The sequence below is a fragment of the Marmota flaviventris genome, chromosome 6 (assembly GCF_047511675.1).
Source record: "Marmota flaviventris isolate mMarFla1 chromosome 6, mMarFla1.hap1, whole genome shotgun sequence".
Classification (NCBI taxonomy): Eukaryota; Metazoa; Chordata; class Mammalia; order Rodentia; family Sciuridae; genus Marmota; species Marmota flaviventris.
In genome coordinates, this window is record NC_092503.1 from 21,874,365 (window position 1) to 21,896,266 (window position 21,902).

The following is a 21,902-nucleotide window of genomic DNA, read 5'->3' on the forward strand; positions in this document are numbered from 1 at the left end:
TGAAACTGCTGCATCTGTAGACTGAGATCCAACAAGTCAGTAATTGGCTAACAGTGGGAGCCAGGTTTCTCCCAGCTGGAGAAAAAAGATAAGTGGGGAAATCTGGAATGATCCATGAGGCACCAAGTACAGTTAGAAACATCTGGACGAACTCATGTTGGGCCAGATAGAGAGACAGTAGAAAGACAGATTGTAGATATGTGTATAGACTTTGTTGAGTGCACCCACATGTATTTCTTAGCTCTGTCTTCTCAGAGGAACTAGAAGCAATAGCATCCCACTAGCAATGAGCACATTGCAGGACTCAGATCTTGGTTTCTGTGAGATTCTGGAACTGGAATAGTCCCTAAAGGCTTGGTCCCCAGCTGGTGATGGACACTTAGGGGCCCAATAATAACAAAAACAGAGAAATAACATGTGGGGCCCATTTGGAGGAAGTAGGTCCTTGGGCATGTGCCCTTGAAGAGTATATCTTGTCCCTTGCCCCTTCCTCTACTCCCTCTTTTTCTCCCACTCTCTACGTCCCAGCCATTGTGAGGTCAACAACTTTGCTCCACCAGATCCTCTAGGCTAATGTTATGCTTTACCACAGGCCTAAAAGCAATGGAGTCAGCTGACTATGGACTGAAACCTCTAAAACTATAAACAAAATAAACATATCCTCCTTTAAATTGATTCTCTCAAGTATCTTATCACAGTGACAGAAAGCCAACACAGTTTCTAATAGCATTCTTTAATAAGAGGAAAGGTGAACATGGTGGTGCACGCCTGAAATCCCAGCAGTCTGGGATGCTGAAGCAGGAGGATCACAAGTTCAAAGCCAGCCTCAGCAAAAGCGAGGCACTAAGCAATTCAGTGAGACCCGGTCTCTAAATAAAATACGAATTAGAGCTGGGGATGTGGCTCAATGGTCGAGTGCTGCTGAGTTCAATCCCCAGTACCCTTCTCAGAAAAAAAAAAAAAGGAGGAACAGGGAAAATGTTAGATGAGCCTTGCAGTATCTTACAGAGCCGGAAAATAAGGAAGGACTCAAAACACTAAGTGATAGGAGTCTGTTAGAGGAACACAGAAGCCAATTCAAATTGAATTGAGGATCTTTGGTCCTCAAAGGCCAAAGATGGAACAATTTGAGGAAATAAAACAAATGGTATAGTATTAGGTTATAACTCAAAGTATAAATATCTATAAGTCCATATTGATAAAAATAAATACTGAATAAGTAAATTAATATGGGAGTAAGATTTATATCTGTATAGAAGAGCTCCAAGTAATTTATATAAATGTCCCCTTCTCAAGGAGGTGACACTTAACTTCCCTGCCTTAAATATGGGCCATACACAGTGACTTCCTTCCCAAGAGTTCAGTATGGAAAGAGGGGAGAAAGGAATGACTTCACTGAAGAGAACACTAAAAAGCACCACTTCGTCAAGGGGATCCAGTTCAACAACATCAGCAATAAGCTAATACGATGTGATGAGAACAGAACCTCAAAGCCCACCACCCCAGAGTAATCACGAGAAAGACACCAGGACATCACCAAATTCAGGGATGTTTCCAAAATACCTGGCCAGTATATTTCCAAACTGTCAAGGTCATTAAACATGAGAAAAATCTGAGTAAATTACATAGACCAGAGGAGCCTAAGGAGTCATGAGGACAAAAATGTGGTATGCTTAATGGAATCCTGAACAAACAAAAGGACATCAGGTGGAAATTAGTGAAATCCTAATAGACTGTGCAGTTTAGCTAGTGATAACATACCAATGACTGTTCCTTGATGTAACAAACGTATCATACACATAAGATACCAGCAATAGCAGAAAGTGAGTTGGAAGCTCATAAGAACTTCCTGTACTACCTTTTCAACATTTCTGAAAGTTTGAAACTATTCTAAAAGAGAGTTTCTATTGTAAAATTTGGTATCAGCCGGCATGTATGGGAAGGAGCATGAAGATTTAGCAGATTCTTGGGAGTCAATGGACTACTGCTCTAAGAGACCTGAAGGGTGCTCAGAGTAAAGATTTCTGCTCAAGGGAGTTTGGGAAAGTACCATGTTTCAGGGCTGCCTGGCTTTCCCTCCAAAACTGCTTTTATGAATACTTTCAGTTCCCAGTAGCTCATCATGAAGAGAACATTTACAGGTCATCATATTTCTATTTCAACACTTTCTAGCATGTGATAAACCCAAATAAAGTTAAGGGATATTAAACATCTTGCAAAAGGCAGACAATGGGCCCAGTTGCAACATTAGGAAGTATTCAGCTACAGTTATGAGACCACACCAGAGAGCGGAGATCACACACACACACACACACACACACACGCACAGGGATTAACATCATGTTCTCGTGGAGTGCTGACAAAGAATGACAAATCTGGGAATAAAAAGGCTCCCTATACTTTATTTCTACATAATTGAAGTTGAACTCTTTTCAATAATAAAATTTTACTTGGGGCCAAAAGTCAATTTAAGGCGGGTACAGTGATGCACGCCAGTAATCCCAGCAACTCAGGAGGTTGAGGCAGGTGGATGGCAAGTTCCAGGCCAGCCTCAGTAACTTAGTGAGACCTTATCTCAAAATTTAAAAAAAAAAAAAAAAACTAAAAGGGCTGGGAATGTGGCTTAGTGGAAGAGCATCCCTGGTTCAATCCCCAGTACCACCAAAAAAAAAAAAAAAAAAAAAAAAATCCAATTTAAAGGAGTTAAGTGTTTATTGCAGACCTATTGAGAATGCATTTCCCAGCTCATCCTTGTTATCCCTCAACTCCCAGGGATGTGAGGAGAGTGGGAAGATGCAGGAACAGAAACTCCATGACTTAAGCTTTGCTTGGAAGGCTAGTGAGCAGCACCTACTAATGAGCTATTCATTGACTCATCCAGGTTTCATTGTCTCCCAAGAGTTAAAGTCAGGAGCACTTTATTATTGCAGAATTAATAGTGGCTCATGTTTTTTTTTGTTGTTGTTGTTTTTAGTATTTCTTACGTACCAGGAACTGGACAAAGTACTTTACCTGAATCATTAGCTCATGCGAATTTTTACAATACCTTTGAGATAGGTAGCATTTCTACAATGAGAAAGATTAAAGATTTATTGAGTAGATAATGACAAGGTATCTTCCTCCAGTGACACACTGAATCAAGTGGCAGAGCTTGGATTAGAACTCACATCTGTCTGTCTCTAAAATGGCCCTCTGTAGGCTGGAGTTGTGGCTCAGTGATAGAGTCCTCGCCTAGCACGTGCAAGGCCCTGGGTCGATCCTCAGCACCACATAAAGATTAATAAATAAAATAAAATGGCCCTCTGCACCACTGTTCTCCAGGCTAGCTTTGACGACTTGGGGCTGTGGCTTGTCGTGCAAGATCCAGGAAGATCACAGGAACAGCCAAGCACGATTTTCTCCCTGAGCTCCTTCAGTGTGATCAGGGAAGCAGATGTGACCAGTGGTCACTGATGTGAGCCAAGAACAGAGGTGGAAGCAGAGTAGCTAGCTCCCAGGAGGAAGCAGTGAACTCTGGCTGGGTGTCCCAAGAATATTTCCCAGGGACTGAGAGCCATGAACTCCAGCCATGGAGATGAGGAAGACTTCCAGGTGGAAATTAAGGAGGGGACAGCCCACAGGGGAACAGACCAAGTATGACTGACCTTTTAAAGTAATGCCAAGAAGCACTTTCTCATTATCATAGTGCTCTGCTCAGAATCGGCACATGACTTATATTTATGGAAAAAAGAAACAAACTAATTATAAAGTCATGTCCTTGTACATGTGAAATGGTCAAATGTGAAATGCTCTAAAAGGAACTTTTTAACTTTCTCTATATAAATGTATACTACCTCTTAAAACTCTGAGAATAATAGAATTTTAGAAATAGAAATGATCTTAGCTAATCCAAAAAATTACTTTTAATCACTAGATATTTCCTTAAAAAATAATTAGCATTAAGGTAACAATCATGGTTAACATTTAAAAATTATTTAGCTACTCTCTTTTTAAATTCTCAAGAATAAAAGAACAGAATGCAAACCAGAAGTTAAATTAAATTTAAAGAAATGTAATAGGATGTGAGAAACATTACTGTAACAGTGTATGATGAACGCATTTTACCCTCCCTAAAGGAAGACTCCTCTTCTAAGGCTGCTTTCATACTTGAGTCCCAATTTACCAATTTCTGACCCTTCTAAACTTGAGAGAAACTATGAAGTTCTCTAAAGAGAACTCAAATAAGATCAGTACACTGTCATTAAAACCAGCACTATGAGCCAGGTGCAGTGGATGACAGAGCTTGGATTAGAACTCACATCTGTCTGTCTCTAAAATGGCCCTCTGTGGGCTGGAGTTGTGGCTCAGTGGTAGAGTGCTCACCTAGCATGTGCAAGGCCCTGGGTTCGATCCTCAGCACCACATAAAGATAAATAAATAAAATAAAATGGCCCTCTGCACCACTGTTCTACAGGCTAGCGATGAGTACCTCCTCATCACTCTAACAGTAAGACTATAAAACAGAAAGTGAAGGAGACATTGCACAATTCGCACAGCAACTTGGGAGGCTGAGGCAGGAGGATTGCGTGTCCAAGGCCAGCCCATGCAATTTAGTGAGATTCAGTCTCAAAATAAAATAAAAAGGGCTGGGGATGTGGCTCAATGGTAGAGTGCCTCTGGGTTCCATTCCCAGTACCACAAGGAAGATTAAAAACTAAACTATACTAATACTATGCAGCATTTCCCCACCCAAAAAAAATTTTTTGAAATACAACATATAGATAGACATTTTTGAGGTATAACGTACAATATGCATGATACATATAGTATCACACACACAATGATTCTTCATTTGCAGTCCCTATCCAGAGCAAGGCACACACCATTCCCAGGCTCCAGAAATCTTCCTTGTGCTATTCCCCAGTCGAGTCCCACTTGCTTCCCTCCATTCCCTCATCCCACAACCACTTCCATCACCACAGATTTGTTTCACCTTTCCTTGAACTCTCAGTTAATGGAATCACACGACATACCCTTTGGTGTCTTTCTTTCATGGACTGTGAGATTCATCTATGGAGCTTAATCTTAGTACGTGAGCATTTCAAAGCAAAGCTACCCAGTTACAAAATCAAAACGCTGTCTGAGCAAGACCTCAGAAGACAGAGAACTTGAAAATAATGAGCCTTCTGCATGACTTTTCTTGAGCAAGGACATCATTACTACTGTCCTTACCTGGAAAATGAAAATAATATCTCCTTTCCCTTACCAGGTTTCTGGAAAAGCTCATTTACCTTGACACCTGCTTTTGAGGTTTCCCTGAAGTGGTACAAAAATAGAAGCTCCTGTAAGCAAGACTAAAGATGGAGAAGAAGTTTATTTTGAGTAAATAGTGACAGTTTTACCTATAGTCTTACTCTGCATATCGGTTCTGAGCAATGTAATTTCCCAAAGCACTCGATTTCAATGTTACCCGCGATGGGAACTACAACCACGTTTAACCTAGGAGTTCCATATTGTCCGATTCTATGTATAAAGGCCCTATAGAGGAGAAAACCAAGCCACAAAAAGGCCACATGGCTTCCCAAAGAGTTAGCTCATGGCAAAAAGGAAAGTCCAGGTCACCTGATTCCTAATCAGGGTACTGTCCCCCTCTACCAGGCTGTCTTCACTGGAATATGATAGTTCAGTTCCTGGTGAACTAGGAGTACCTCCTCATGGCTCTAACAGTAAGACTGTAAAACAGAAAGTGAAGGAGACATTGCACAATCTGCACAGGCAGTAAATCTGGGTTATTATTCTGGATTTTGACCACCCAACTGGGATGGTTAAGGGACAGCCAAGAAGAGAGCTGGATCCTAGATCCAACGCTGCTACTTAACTAGCCCCATGACCTTGAGCAAGGACCCTAATTTTTCAATGCTGAAATTAGGAGACTAGGTTAAATAATCTCCAGGAGCCTTTCCAACTTTAACAATTCGATGATTCTTCACATTGTTTTGTGCTGAGTATATCAATCTTACAGATCACAGGAAGACCTGTTCTGAGGACTTCATGAGTATTGCCTCATTAATCATCACTACAACTCTGTGATGTAAGTGCTATTAATGTAGCCCCATCTTGTAGATGAGGAAATTGAAGTTCAGAGAGAGCAAGCAACTTGCCCAAGGTTACACAGCTGGTAAGTGGGATTTAAACTCAGCAGCTTGCTTCCAGAGTGTCCTTTGTATAAAATAGGGAGAAGGGTTATGGATGAGAGTATATTTTAAGAGAAGGCAAGACAGAAACCCTAGTGAACAATAATTCATTTCTACCCAGAACCACTTGTTTGCACTAATCCAAACTAGGGCAGGTACTTTTTTGCTCTCTACAGCAATCAGTGTTAACACAGTTAATTACATGCTGGTTGTAGGCAGACTATTCTGTTCACTTTATATTTACCTTTGATTGTATAGAATCTTTATTTACCATAGTATTAATTTTAGAAGTTTGATACCATCAATTTTTAAACTTGTTTTTCTAACACAGGCAGTCATTCTTTCTAAACCCCCAAAGGGGAGAAGCTACTAAAGACTTCCATCTGCCTGCAAGTACTGACAGAGAATTCCAGAGTTTAAACTTGTGGCCAAAAGGCCTGCAGAATAAGTATGTTTGTGCAGCTGTATGACATCCTGATTCACTGACACGAACAATATCCCCTAGACCTGCCACAGAATATTTAACAGATTAAGTAAAGTCACTCACGTTAGAGGGTTCAAGGAACTCCGATTGAGTAGGAAAAGGGTCACTTTACAATGAAAAATAAATTTTAGTGACAATGACAGTATTTGAAGTTCTGAAGAGCGCTGCTTTCACGAGGAGCAAAGGGTTCTCTCCACAAAGACAGCGATAGCTCTGCTTAGGAAGGACAGGAAGCACATGAAAGAGAGAAAAACTAAGGAACCCACCGACCTCTACCTCGCTTCCCTTGAAGGCTAGTCATCTCCTTGAGGCGACTCTCAGAGTCCAGGGTATGTAGAGGGTGCGCTGCGTGAAAAGGAAGAAAAGTCCATATGTAACTCTAGTGGACAGTTAGCCAAGTAAAAAAGGATTGCAATCCACCCGTGTTAGGATAATGATCGCCCTGCCTGTGCTGAGCCTATGCACAGGTGAATGGAACCGCAGGAGCGAGGCCAGCAGGCCTTCCATATAATTGTAAAATAAAATCCAATAAAATCATCGTGATTTTTTAAGTAAGTGACTAAATTTTTGCTTCTGACAAAATGACAAAAAAAAATTCCTAAGGAGGATGAAAGTAACAGAAATATTATTAAAAAGTAACACATTAAATCTGAACCAATGTCTTTCGTCAAAAGGCTGGTGGATAAGTAAGGGCCCTGAGAATCTACATATAACATGACTGACCCTGTCTGCATGTCCAACAGTTCCCTGGCAGTCACACCAAGTCCTCATGCCTGGTTTTACAAAGAGGTGGCCACATGTAGCACTCTGGACTCTCTCCCCAGGGCAGAGGTGAAATGTGCAGCATATACAATGGAAAGCAGGATGCCGGGAGATAGATTCCACAGAGAAGAATTTATGTCAATTTGTCATGTGGTGTTCCCAAGGCACCCAGATTTATATACTTGTAGTTCGATTAAGAGGTGACTGCAACATCCCAGGCATCTGAACTTGGAGAGGAGCAGTGGAAAAGGGCTGAAAGTGATGAATGGATCCAAGGGACATTGCAGAGAAAGAGTCCGAGGAACTGCCTGGAGAAGTCACAGAGGACTCCATGGCCTGAGCTTCCACAGGGGTGGAGTGGGATGTCAGGAGGAAAGAAGACTTGGAGGAAAGACCTTCAGATCGTGTTTAGACATTATGAACTTCAGGTGTTGGCAGGACATCCAAGGGAAGAGGTCCAATAGACAGTCAGAAATTCATTACTGACACACTAGCAAAAAGTTGGAGTGAAGTTTGGTGGAATCTTCCAAACAAAAGCAGCTGTTGAGGGCCAGGGGTAAATTCTCAGAGAAACAATTACATTTAGGAGCAAGTGGGCTTTGCGCAATAAGGAACCTTGAACTTTTTTTGGCATTGAGTTTGATCCAGTATAAGAAAAGGTTCTGTTTGCTGTTTGTTTAAAATTCACAAAGTGTGAAGGACACTCAAGAATGTTTATGGGATGAGGAGAAGGAGCCTCAGGGGTGGAGAGGGTGAAGATGAGACAGAAGGGCTACAGTACTGCACCAGCCAGAATGCCAGACCAGCCACAGGGAGACTGAGTTTCTTTGAGTAATAGGAAGATGAGGTGGAGAGGGTAAGCCTGAATCTCATCTGGTGCATAGGAAGATGAGATGGTAGTCTGGAGATGGTAGCAAGAATACTTGGCAGGATGGAATGTACTTCAAATGAAGGTGTGCACAGTCCTGGAACAAGATGGTGGAAAATGGCACTGGGAAGCTGGGGTAACGTCAATGGTGCCTGTGGTATAAGGGGCAAAGGACCACAGAACCTCCATTAAACAGCTTTATCAGAGAAGCTGTGCTACTACCAAGGACAGCCAGGTTTCAGATAAGGCAAGGAAGAGGAGGAGGAAGTCTATAAAAAGATGCCCATGTAGAAAAATGTGCCTACTATGGAATGGAAGCATTTCAGTCACAATTAATTTACTGAGCAACCATTGTAAAGAAGGTTCTATGTGGAGCTGATCTCTGCCCTTAGGGAGCTTATGGTCAGTGATGGAGGATGACACTAGTGAAGCAACCCTCATTCCAACCTAGACTCACAGCATGTAATGCGGGCAGAGGAGTGTAGGTAACTCCAAGAGAATAGTTCCCCTGACATGAATGGCGCAAAAGTCTCCCAATTATGAGTAAAAATTTGGGGGTAAAATTGTTCCAGGGTTTCATAATTTTAGGCTATTTTCATAAATTTGCTTAAAAGGTGGAAATAACCTGTTCAAATTAAATAGGAAACTATTTAAAAGTCACTGAGGATTAACATTCCTTAGTTTGTACACCTAATGTTCTTGAGAGAGAAACAATCCCACTAGTTTTTTAAAAACCAAGTTTATGATAATGATATCTTCAGTGTTGACTTTGTATCTTTTCCTCTCCCGCATGGATCACCGAGGAGATCCCACCTGCAGGATGTCCTATTCTGGTTCTTTTTTAGAATGGCATGCATGTTGAGCAAGCTTTCCAGGAAACGAGTCCCACCAGCAGGACTTGGGTATCACACCACTCGGAAAGCTCCTGAATCCAATCTGGACACTATCCAGCCACTGAGCTTATTCCAAAATTCTTTTCTCATATCATTTTTATTAAGATTTTTAATATTGAAGGAATGTTGACCGTGTGCTACAGTGGCGGGGAAAAGTCCGTAACTGCACTTCAAAAGTAGCTAGATGTAGTTCACCAACTTTTCCAGAAGCCATAAAAATAATTTTTAGTTGTTGTTGTAATTAAGTGAATAGGGGCAAAGACTGTCTCATTATGAAGAAAAAATAATCTTTCCCATTGTATCAGGAGTCCCATGAGATGAGGGACAAACTGGTTTTCATTTTGGGGATGCCCCCATACTATACCTATAACCCAGAAGGTCCTTAATTAATATTTGAAAAATGAAAATGTAAGTCATGTGTAGCAATCATTTGCAGGGTCTGGCCTAGCTAGGCTATGATTTATTCAAGTAGGTCTTTAGACTATTCCCACAGAGGAAACTGTTTCCAACAGTGCCTTCCTGTAGAATTCCAAACATTTTGAAAGATAATATAACAAACACTAACGTTTGAAATTGGGAAACTATCAAAGCCAGCAGGAAAGATGATTAACACTCATAAGAACAGTACAGGCGGGGTGACATATTTTTCAGGTAAGTGAACACTTAATTGCTGCTTACAGTAGAATTTAAAGACACTTCATCAAAGACAAATAATTGAAAAACAGCTGGAAGAATTTATATGTGAAATAATCTTTTAAGAAGTTTCTGTTTTCCCACAGTGATGAGCGGTGAACATGAATTTTTTCAAGAGTCTCTCCATCCCATGCCCACCCACTCCATTAACAGTTCTTTCTTCCACTAAACACTCTTATTAGGCATCTCAGATGCTTCTTGTCCTTACCTTCTTTCCCCTAACTGGAGAAGTTCAGGAAGAAAAGAAAGAAAAGTAAAGAAAGCAGAAGAGGAGATTACCTGACTACATTGGATTGAAATCCAAATTGTTTTTGTTTTTTCCATTTTTTTTTAAAGCATCACACATGGGAATTTGAATCTCTTAAAAAACTATGATACAATATAGAAACTCTAAAATGGCCTTTTGGTTGTTTACTTTGTTTCTTATTATGAACACATATTAACTGTACAAGTTAAGGAGTTTCACTGTGACATTTCCATACATGCAATATACTGCATCTTAAGCACATCCATCCTCCCTTCTATCCTCACTTATCCTCTCCACCCATGTCCCTTTCCCTTTCCATAATTAAAAATGTATTTTTTACTTAAAATTAAATTATTTGATTAAACATGATTACAGATTCTTGGCTGAGAATCAATGCTTTAGACTTTCAATTCACTTAAGCTGGAGAATCTAGTAGAACTAAAAGATAAAGTTATTTCATGCAGTAGCTCAGTGTTGGCAAACAGCTGAGCATGTGCCATAACACGCTGGATCACTAGGACTCCTTCTTTAAGACTGGCAACCAGCAACACATTTTTGTTCCAATCTAAAGAGACCACACTACACCTCCCATCCCACCCTTCAACTGAGAACTGAATCTCTGCTGTTTGACGAGTCTCCCAGGCAGCAGACAGAAATGGATGGAGATGGTTCACACTTAGGCATTTCCATATCCAAGCTTCCAGAGTAGTCAGAAAACAGTGTGTTTTGTTTATTTCTCTGGCTATTTGGCATCGCAGTATGATTCTTTGTATGCTTAAAAAACAAGAAATATTCATTTTTAGTATATACCCAGACCTCTGAGTACTGTGGAGAAAAAAACATGGGCTTCTAGGGCCAGAGAGACATAAATTTAATAATCTGATCCTCCACTTCCTAGCTGTTAACCTAATTCAACCTTTCAGAGTCTCTTCCTCATGCACAGAATGGACTGCAGCTAGGGTTAATAGAGATAACACAAAAAACAATATATGGAAGTGGAAAAAGGGCAATCAAGGAGTTTAGGGTATAAAAGTAGAGGGTGGATTATGCATGAGTTGGAATCAGTGAGTGGAACAGTGAATTATTTTGGCAAACATTTTCTTGCTCTTTGAGAAGTCTTCAGGAAAACAAAAACACCCTGGAAAATAGACTCCTATATACCCACCCAGAGTACACACCTGCTTCTTCCACTAACCTCAAGACAATAGCCAGGAGCCACTGAGACCAACTGACACTCAAAAGAAATCACCACCACCCTGGAGCACAAATGCCCTCCATTAAAGAAAGGAACTGAATAAGAAGGCTGACATGACCTACAAGAACGAGAGATTTGGTTCTTACCTACCATCTGGGAAGTTGCTGGTTTTATTTCAATGCTTGTAGCTGAAAAAGAAAAGAAGGAAAGGAAGAAGGAAGGAAGGGAGGGAGGGAGGGAGGGAGGGAGGGAGGGAGGGAGACAGGCAAGCGAAAGAGCAAAAGAAAATGAGCAAACAAAAAACAATGTATTCCACTATTGTCATGTATGTAAGAAAAAAAAAAAAAACCAATGTATTCAAAAGTCTGGCTGCATGCTGGTTAATACAACACCTAATGGATTGTACTGAGAATCTGACTAGGAACGGTCTACGTTGAGTCAGATACAAGTTGATGTTGCTTTTGGGTTTCGAAAAGGCTGCACTTTATAAGGTGTGTTGCTACAGCTGCCAAACAAAGGAAGTTGCATTTTGCACATTTCCAAATATGCCTAATGTCAAAATCTGAAAAGAGGGGAAAAAAAGTTTTGATCCATGATTTCATCAACCTCAGACCATTTAAGACCACTTTTAACCCTTTAAGTTTCAAGTTTTCAATCTGTAAATATTTCAACAAAATTGACACAGGCGTATTCAAATAGGTTGGAAACTATAAACTAGAACTTAATATACTCTTTATATTTATATTTGTATACATGTGGAAATACATAGGTTTTGCAAGTGCTCTAATCCTTCACCCATTATTTTTTTTCAAAATATTAGAACTCTAAAGGCATTTATTTCAAAGTGACCATAACTGGTTTATTTGTTCCTCAATTCAAATTTCTTATAGGTGTTCCTTATGAGGGGTGACAGGGAAAAAATGGGTTAAACTCAATGTAGATGTCTAAGTCTAAAAGGACTTTGGCACTACAAGAATCATTACCCAGGAGACTGTCTAAGAAATCATTATTAAAATGGCTTTGGTTTATTCTGGGTCCTTCCCCTTCTATGATCCCTTTTATAGTGCTCTTTCTGACCACAGGATTAGAATACCCCAAAATAAAAATAAGACTTTAAAACTACAAGTAATTGCTAATTAAATGTTTACAGTTATTTGCATTCTATACAGTAAGACTTCATTTGTAACCCATATGACAGTAAGTTTTGAATCTGAAATAGGGTCTTGGATCCAAGTGAATTGTTCTCACTTGGAAAAACACCAATGTTCTGTGACTTTTAACCTTCCTTAGATTGAATGTTCGCATATTCTAATCTGCAAAATGTCTTCAAAGACTAAAATGACAGAGGCACAGCTAAACAGGCATGGAAATTTGGCTAAGACTTTCTCACACCCTCACCCCACGCCCACCTCATCATTATCTGGATTCAGATCAGGTCCCAAAAGAACTGGGTCTTGCACGCAGCTTTTGGGGGAATGCTTTGCATCTCAGTCATGTCAAGGTCTAACTTACTTCTACCAACTCCTGGTCCAAGGAGATGCTATAAAATTAATTTCTGAGGTTATTGGGGGTTTTAAATCCTTTTACCAAAGGAATGAGGATTGCTAGACTCTGCTGCACCCAAATCTTACTTTTGTGCTGAGATGGCTTGAGAGACATGTTCTATTTTTAATAAGGGATTTTGAAGACTGAGATTGCAGCTCAGCAACAGAGTGCTTGCCTAGCATGCATAAGGCCCTGAGTTCAATCCCCAGCACTGAAAAGAAATAGGAGATGAATGTGCTTTTAAATCACTACCTTCATTTCTTGTGACAATGTGGCAGTGCACCCAAACTGACCACTGACTGTCCCCATTAAGAGTTTCTATGAAATTTAACCAGAGTTAGGAGGCCATCATGAGAAGCCTGCTAGGTATCTGACAATATGTACAGCCAGAGCACAAATGCAATTACCTACATATGAGTCATCTTGAACTACCAACCTGTCTCAGTGAATCTGCTACATTTTCTGGCAAGAGCATTCTTGTTCTGGCTTTACTCTGACAGGTGTTTAAACACCATCATTCTCCAGCATCCCTATTCATTGTCTTTCTTATTTTAGAGGCTCTTTGTGAAGAGACATGTCAATCTGCTGGGTATCAAACATGCCTAAGACACTGAAAGCACACAAGGTAAGAAAAATCAAACACAGAAAAGGAAAGGGATACCCAGAGTGACATGTGGGAACACACTTTCTAAATAGAATGCCTCACATCCCAAGACCTCAAAGAAGATTATAAAACCAGTCAAGCGGCACATACACAGTTACTGACCACAATAATGGGATTGAAAATTTTTTTTGCTGCACAGGTGATTGAACCCAGTGGTGCTCTACCACTAAGCTATGCCCTCAACCGTTTTTATTTTTCATTTCGAGACAGGGTCTCGCCAAGTTGCCCAGGCTGGCCTGAAACTTATGATCCTTTTGCCTCAGCCTCCCAAGAACCAGGGGTTATAGGTGCGTGGCTTAGGATTGGAATCCTGATAACTATTATTGGTTTCCTTCACAGCATTACTCAATCAAAAGATACTGCTCACCATTTCCTACACAATTATAGCCGAAACATGATGTTCACATATATCATTTTCTAATTTTACCCCATATGCCCTTTACTTCTTGGGCTTTACTTTCAAAGTGACATCGCCTAGTGACACTGGCTAATTTCCAGTGCTGAAAGTCACTTCTGCGCATCTTCTCATTCATCTCACCTCTACTGCCTGTATGGCACCGTGGCTGAGTGGGAAGAGACTATAAAAGGTTAAGGGATGAAATTGAAGAAGCCAGAAAGAAGACAATAAATCTACATGTCTATGCATACTGGTGTGAACACTGGTTTTAAGGACAAAGCTGTGGGCTGAACTGTGTCCCTCTCCACTCCAAATTCATATGTTGAAGCCCTAACCTCCAGTACCTCAGAATGTGACCACAGTTGGATACAGGCTCTTTAAAAGCCAATTGGGGTAGACTGATGTCATCCAATAGGACTGGGGTCCTTGTAAGAAGAGGAAATTCAGACACAGATTTGTGTGCAAAGGGATAACCATGTGAGGTCACAGAGAGAAGTTGGCTGTCTACAAGCCAACAAGGGAAGCCTCAGCAAAAAGTAACCCTGCTGACCCCTTGATCTTGGACTTCCAGACTCCAGAACTCTGAGCAAATGAATTTTTTTGATTTTTATTTGGGGGGGGGGTACCAGGGACTGAATTCAGGGGCACTCAACCACTAAGCCACATCCCCGGCCCTATTTTGTATTTTATTTAGAGACAGGGTCTCACTGAGTTGCTTAGTGCCTTGCTTTTGCTGAGGCTGGCTTTGAACTCATAGTCCTCCTGCCTCAGCCTCCCAAACTGCTGGGATTATAGGCATGCACCAGACACCCGACTAAATTTCTGTTTTTAAGTCACCCAGACTGGGGTCCTTTGTTATAGCAGCCCTACCACACCAATACAGACATTCACTTTGGTCTGTAAGTTTTTATTAGTAGGTTGAAAGTGAAGTGAAAATAGTACATAGCTTTCAACCTCACCCTCAACCCACTTAAAAGAGAGAAAAAGAAAGATTCTCTGAAGCCTTCTGCTATGAACACTTTAAATGGCTTTATGAAATTAAAATGTCCTCATCTGTAAACTGAGGCATGCATGTGTTCTCACAAGCTGTGGTTGGACGACTGAAGGGAATTCAGTTTTTTAAAAGAGTACACTTCTAAATTCCTTTCAAAATCTCATGTTTGGGTTTTATTCTTTTCATGTTTGCATTTGAAAACGGACAGTCAGGTCCCTTCCAAGCAAGAGAACACTGGATGTGCACAGGTGCACCAGGCCAGCCCCCGGAGCCCCGGGAAGATGAAGCACAGCTCGGCAGGGCCGACAGGAACCGTCAGCAGGGGCTCACCTAACTTGTCCTGGTTCATTCCAAGTCTCCGTCCTCACCCAGCTCTTCAGTAAACAGGTTGGCAGGTCAGCACAAGTTAGTCTTACAGATGTGGAAGACATTTTGAGAAACACAAAATCCCTCAAATGGAAGAAATTGGTGACAGCACTCCTGAATCATCCTGTGAGCCCACCCCCAGAGCTGGTGGCCTCCCTGCTCCATGGCAGTGTTCAGCACACACCTCAGACAACAAACAGAGGCCTTCCACAGGGGGCTGAGCAACCATCAGAAAAAGCTTTTAGAGGACCCAATTAAGACTCAATGGAATTTGCTTCACACTGGGCTATGTTCTGCGAAGAGGCATAACATTGAAAGGAATGCCCCCTGACGTACAGAGGCGAAAATTAAAAGCCATACATTGTTTAATAAGGAACATATGAAAAGAATTTTTAAATAAATGATTGCTTCCTTTTGGAGTTTACAGAAAATGCTGCCCACATTTCCATAAGGGAAAAGGGCTCAGCCTCCTTTCTAGAAAGGTGCTGCACTAAAACCCTTCTTGCAGTTCCTCCCACTCATTGTGAAACACCTGTTTTCATCTGGTCTTTGACTTTGGTTCCTCCCTTAAACAATCAGAAGGAGCTCACAGGAGCCTCTTGAAAAGCAAAAGGCAGAGATTCTACAAGCCTTCCCTAGGCCACTGCCATTGTGTGATGACTTCTTCACCTTCCGTGTCCCGCAGTTATTTCAAACATGGCTGCTGAGGGAACTGGGTTACTTTGCTGCTAATAATATTAATGAAAAATGTACACAGCCAAAAGTTTTCTGACGAGATCATGCCAGAATCCCAAAACAATACTTGACAAGGGGAATATCTGCTCCTGGGAAGCTAATACTAATGGCCAAATTCAGCAGTGCATGAAGTAAAGAGTATCAGGCTCTGAACTGAACACTTTGTAACTTTTACCTCTAGTAATGAGAAAGATAGGCAGTTCGTGAAGTAAAATTTTCATCATTTTCAAAATCCTGCTGCCCTAGAATGTATTTTCCAGAGAATGTGCCTCAGTTTAAGAAACTCCTAGAATGATTATGAAAACCACTCGGAGGCCCCTCTCCAAAAGATTCTAGATCTAGAATATGAAACCCTGAAATAAGTAGTTTGCCAAGCACCGTAGGTAATTCTCATAATTGCATAAACTTGTGAAATGTCACCCCACAGTTTATAACACCCCCCAATTTTACAGGGATATGCATACTGAAAAGTAAATGTACTGTTAAAACAAAAACACACAAAAATAGGGAAACTACAGTTATTCTATGCCGACCTTAAGTAGTAAATCATTTTTAAAATGTCAGCACATTAATACCACAGTAAACATATTTTTTAAATTAGTCTATTTCCCCACAAAACTTTTAAACTTTCGTAAAATGTTTTTTAGGCTAGTGCAACAAGCCAGGTCAAAGTTGAGATCCTGTGTGACAATCGTCCAAGAAAGTCTTTTGAAATGAGTTAAAAAGCAATTTGTTACAGAAATTAAAAAAAAAAAAAGTCTTTCACATTGGGGAAAATGGTAATCAAGATTAATTGTAAGTGATGGTGGCTGTTTGTGCTTATTACAGCAAGTTTGCTTTTCTACCTTATGATCCAGCCAAGCTATCAACCGAGCATGAAGCCAAAGGAAAGGCACTTTCTAATACAAGGAATCAAAAAAATATTTACCCCAGGAGCCTTTCTCAAGACGCTCCTTGCGTGCTCTGCCAAAATAAGGAAATATATCCAGGAAAAAAAAAAAAAAAGATGTGGGATCCAGCAATCTGGAGAATCAGCACAAGAAGGAAGTGGAAGGAACTCCAGGGCGTGGTGCTGAGAAAACCCAAGGCAACAGCTGGGCAGCAGCTTAGAGAAAATCCTGTCCAAATGGGAAGAGGGCAAAGACTATGGATAAACTGCTTAGATGAACTCAAAAGAAGAACCCAAGTGTCTGAACATATTGAAAAGAGATTTACATAACCCGACAAAGGTGGGAACACCAGTCAAGCACATGCAGAAGATCATCAGGGGAACAGAAGCTGTGTAGAGAAGTAAAAGCAACATGACGCCACACCACATGGCTCAGCTGCCATCAGCTCCTACGCAGGTACCTGGACCACTGAGCTGATCACAGTGCAGCACAGACATGCTGGGAAGATGAGGAAACAGGACAGGAAAGATGGGATTGGGTTGGGACAGTGAGACAAAGGGAGCCCCATCTTCAGTTTTCCATACTGTGAGGTGAGCAGGTAATGTGTGGAGCTGAAGAATCAATAAGTGGCCACATAACCATGCCACTTAGAGACTGGAGGTAAATACTAAAGACCTGGCCTCAAACACTCACCATTTCTTGGAGGCTGTTAACTTTCTACTCAGTTCCCACCACTCTGCTAATAGAGGACCCAGCCAACCAGAGCAGCTCATTTATTTGACAGAGATTTTGTGTCAGGCACATGGGTAGGAAAAAGTAGATGGAGGATACACTGGTGAATAAGACAGAGAGTGTCCGTAGCTGGTGGATCTTATGTTCCAGTGAAGGGAGACAATAAACAAATAAACATAAATGAGATAATCTGAGTGATAAGTGCCAGACAATACAGAGGGCTGTGGCTGCAGGCTATCCTAGAGGAGAAAGTAGGTAAGGTCTCCACAAGGGGAAAATGGTGGAGATGAAATAAAGAGCCAGTTTTGTAGAGTCAGGGGAAGAGTGTCTCCAACAGGAGCCCCAACTGCAGAAGTCTACGGGTAGAAGAGAGTCCAGGTTTTGATGACTGAAAAAGGCAGAGACTGTAGCAGCAGACAGGGGACCTGGGGCAAAGTGGTGGGAGATGAGGTCACAGAGGTGGGCAGCGGTCATGGAGGATCATGTGGAGACTTGAGGGCCAGACTGGGAAATCTGGATTTCATTCTAAATGCAAAGGGAAGACAGCAAGGTTTAGAGTAAGGAAGTAACATGATTTATGCTCTAAAGAATTACTTAAGCTGTTGTGCAAAAAAATGAACTGCAGAAGGGTAGGACCAAAAGCATGAGATTGTCTGGAATCTCTGCAGTTGTCCAGAAAAATGGATGACCAGGGTTTGGCTGGTGGCAGGCAGTAGAGACAGGAAGAAGAGAATGATCTTGAGATATATTTTGGAGGCAAAATGAACAGGACATGCTGATGGATGGATGTGGAGGAGAAAGGGAAAAACCACAGGATGATTCCTAGATTTTTTGGCTAGTATAAGGGAGTGGCTGGGAGTATCATTTGGTAAAATGCAGAAAGTCAAGGGAAGCACTGGTTTGGGGGCTCAAAACCAATCCTTCTATTTAGAAATGTTACCACGGAGATGCCCACAAAGTACTCAAACAAACCCGTCAAGCAAATCAGTTACAGATTTGAACCTAGAACTTAAAGACAGGTCAGAGTGGCAGACTCACAAATTTGGGCAACATACTCCCATTTCTCCAGCCATCTCCCTAGATCAAGTGTTCCTTTTGTCCCGTTGGATCCCTGTGGCCTGTCTGCCCCTGGGCACCACCATCCATCTCTGTGAAATCTATGCTGCATGTGGCAGGCAGACACATCCCCTCAAACCCTCTGATTGTGTCTCCAGAGTTCTCTAGCTGTCCCTTCCCTTCCCTCTCACATCTCCACTAAGCATCTGCTAGTCTCAGACCTGTGGGGAGGGCCTAGGTTTTGATCCCCCCCCACCCCACAGCTCAGCACAGCACCTTACACATCATACCTTTAGCTGAGGAGCCTCTTGTTAGATAAAGGAGCCACTCTTTCTCCCTCTTCATATCCCCCCATAAAATAAGCAGATCTGCAGGAATACACCCACCAAGCAGTACTGCGTAGCTTTCCAAGATATTCTTAAACAAAATAGCACTTCAGCCTTCTCTTTGGCAACCCAAATTTCCTTAGTGTTTAAAGGCTACAGTGTTAAACTTGCCAGAAGGTTTATGTGAGTAAAAATATCCAGTTCCTTGAAATGAAAATAAACCAAGGGGCAGTTTATAAATATAACTGATAATGGTCAGACCAACCTTTTGATAAGTAATGTCACTTGCCTGTTCCCTTCTGGATTACTGTGGCTTTTGTTTTTTGTTCCCCTGCTTCAGATGGGGGAGTGGAGGGAAAAAGAAGTATTTATTTTCTTAAGACTATTTTTACCTCAATATCACTTTTACATCAGTTGAGTCTTCACTAAATATTAATCTTTTCTCCTAAGAATAAGACTAGCAGTTGGTCTGTTATATTAAAGTCCCCCGAGAAAAGAAAACATGCTAGAATTTTTCCTCTATTTGAAATAAACAGGCTTAATTATAGGACAACAACCCAGGTTTATGTTCTTTCTTAAAATGCCTTTAAGTAGGAAATAGACAAAATCTGACTTGCCCATCCATTATTGTTTTTTCACACTGCTGAAGATAAAATAAAACTAAATATATTTGTGATGTTCCTTATGGATCAGACCTGATGAGCAATGGACCAAAGGTAATGTCCAACTTTCTGCTTATTTTATTTCTTTAAAACTGAGTAGCCTGGCTTGGCACAGTGGTGCACACCTGTAATCCCAGCAACTCGGGAGACTGAGGCAGGAGGATCACCAAGTGCGAGGTCAGACTCAGCAACTTAGCAAAGCCCTAAGGACACAGTGAGACCCTGCCTCAAAGTAAAACATTAAAAAAAAAAAAAAAGAGTGAGCAATATTTTCATTGTAATCAAACACACTAGGAAGAAAATTAAACCTTAAGGAAGATGGCTATATTAGGACCTATGTTTCTGTTTTCATCATTGAATTTGCAAGGAAAAAAAATAGTTGAAAAACAGCATTGAAGGTAAAGCTCAGTGTTCACATAGCTGGGGACAAGCAGAGACCATGGTGGGTGACAGTCTTTAATTCTAGTGGAGGCCTAGGTGGATACTGCATGCTGTAACCTTGGCTGGGACCACATAGAGGAAGGCCACGGCTGCCACACCACCTCCAAAGGAAATCATATTACTCCTGAAACCTGCTTTTTTACATTTTGATGTTATTTATCATGAAAATCACCTTTTTAAACTTTTTTGCACATCTTCTTCAGATGGCTTATTCTATTATATGACTGGTCTCAATTAATTTGATGAAGCTCTTGATATTTGACTTCTAGATTATTTTCCAATTTTAGCTTTGATAAACACTGTTCCAGTGAGCAACAAGTGACTTTCTTTACTAGAAGTGTAACTGCTAGGTCTGGATGTATGGAAATTTTAAGGATTTAAAAATATATATATTGAGGGCTGGGGTTATGGCTTAGCAGTAGAGCACTCGCCTAACACATGCAAGGCCCTGGGTTCGATCCTCAGCACCACATAAAAATAAATAAATAAATATATTGAAAAAAATAAGTATTTAATATATATATATATAAACTGCTGTCCTGATAGCTTGTCCCAATTAAAATTACCACAAGCTAATCATATCCTGGGAAAATCACTCATTTTCTAAATTCATAGGTGACCAATGGCATCCCATATATTTTTTTCATATAAATGCTTCAAGTTTCATATACCAATTGGTCTCTTCTGTTTCTTCTTGGGTCAAGTAACATGGGCAGGTTACTTAACTCTTATGTCAGTTTTTCTGATCTATAAGATGGGGTCTGTAATCTGAATGTTGTTAGGACTTAAAACTTAATTCGAGCAAAGCGTTTGAATAGTCCCTGGTCCATTAGATATTTTGAGAACTGCCCGTTCATGTCCTTAATTTGTTTTTCTATCTGGGTGTTTACCTTTTTCTTACTGGTTGTTAAGAGGTCTTACTACATTAAGGAAGTTAATCATCATTTTCCATATATAGTACAAATAAATATCTCTTTCAGCTTTAAGATTTTCCTTTTCAATTTGCTGATGACAGGGTGGGCATGTTTGGTTTTTGGTGGTAGAGGTAGTTTTTTTTCCGTCTTTTTGAATTTTTTTGCCATGGAGCTGTCTAAAAATTTTAGATCATCAAATCTTTTCATCATAAGCCAGTATAAATTGGAGATCAAATATTGAAATAAGAGACAAACAGCAGAGGAAACATGTTGCTTAATAACCCTAATTTGTAAGAAAGAAAAGGCTTAATCAATCGGACTCCATTAAAAACTTAAAGTTCTTATGTGAAAAGATACTGCAAACAAACTTACGGTGCAAGACAAACATGGGAAAAATATGTGCAAACAAATCAAAGACGTATGATAGACACGAGGCAAATCACCATAACATACTAATCCGTAAGAAACCATAAAAATAGCCAAAGACTACAAATGCGCAATTCAGAGGAAAAGAACTATAAATGCTTTGACTTCACTCACAATCAAAAAGGGATGCCATTTTTTTTTTACATAGGGATTTACTAAGATTCTAAAAACTTCTTTTTGCACAATATTGTGGTCACATTCCAGTGCACAAGGGGCACCTGGATGAGAGAGTAAGTGGGAAGCCAGTTCCTGTGGACGTCCCACTTGCTAAGCCATGGGCCTGCAGGGCTGCCTCATTCTGAGGAAGTGACTTTTATTTCTCACAAAGCACAATATGGGCTAAGAGAGACCCTGATGTACGGAAATATGAGAGTGCAGAAAATAACAGTTCTCATACAGTAAACAGTGACATTGAGAGAGGCTCTTTGGGAGTAATCTG

The 21,902-nt window shown here is 40.7% G+C and overlaps 1 protein-coding gene across 5 annotated transcripts in view; it reads right to left on the minus strand.

Annotated features, from left to right (window-relative positions):
* Positions 1–21,902, minus strand: part of Phactr2 (phosphatase and actin regulator 2) — a 135,267-nt gene that overhangs the window by 105,648 nt on the left and 7,717 nt on the right. For 4 of the 5 annotated variants that reach the window (XM_071612959.1, XM_071612956.1, XM_071612960.1 and 1 more), the window contains exon 2: positions 6,928–7,002. The exons of the other annotated variant lie outside the window; for it this stretch is intronic. In XM_071612959.1, the coding sequence (XP_071469060.1) occupies positions 6,928–7,002 (75 nt within the window). The remainder of the gene's footprint in view (positions 1–6,927; positions 7,003–21,902) is intronic. 5 annotated transcript variants of the gene reach the window in all.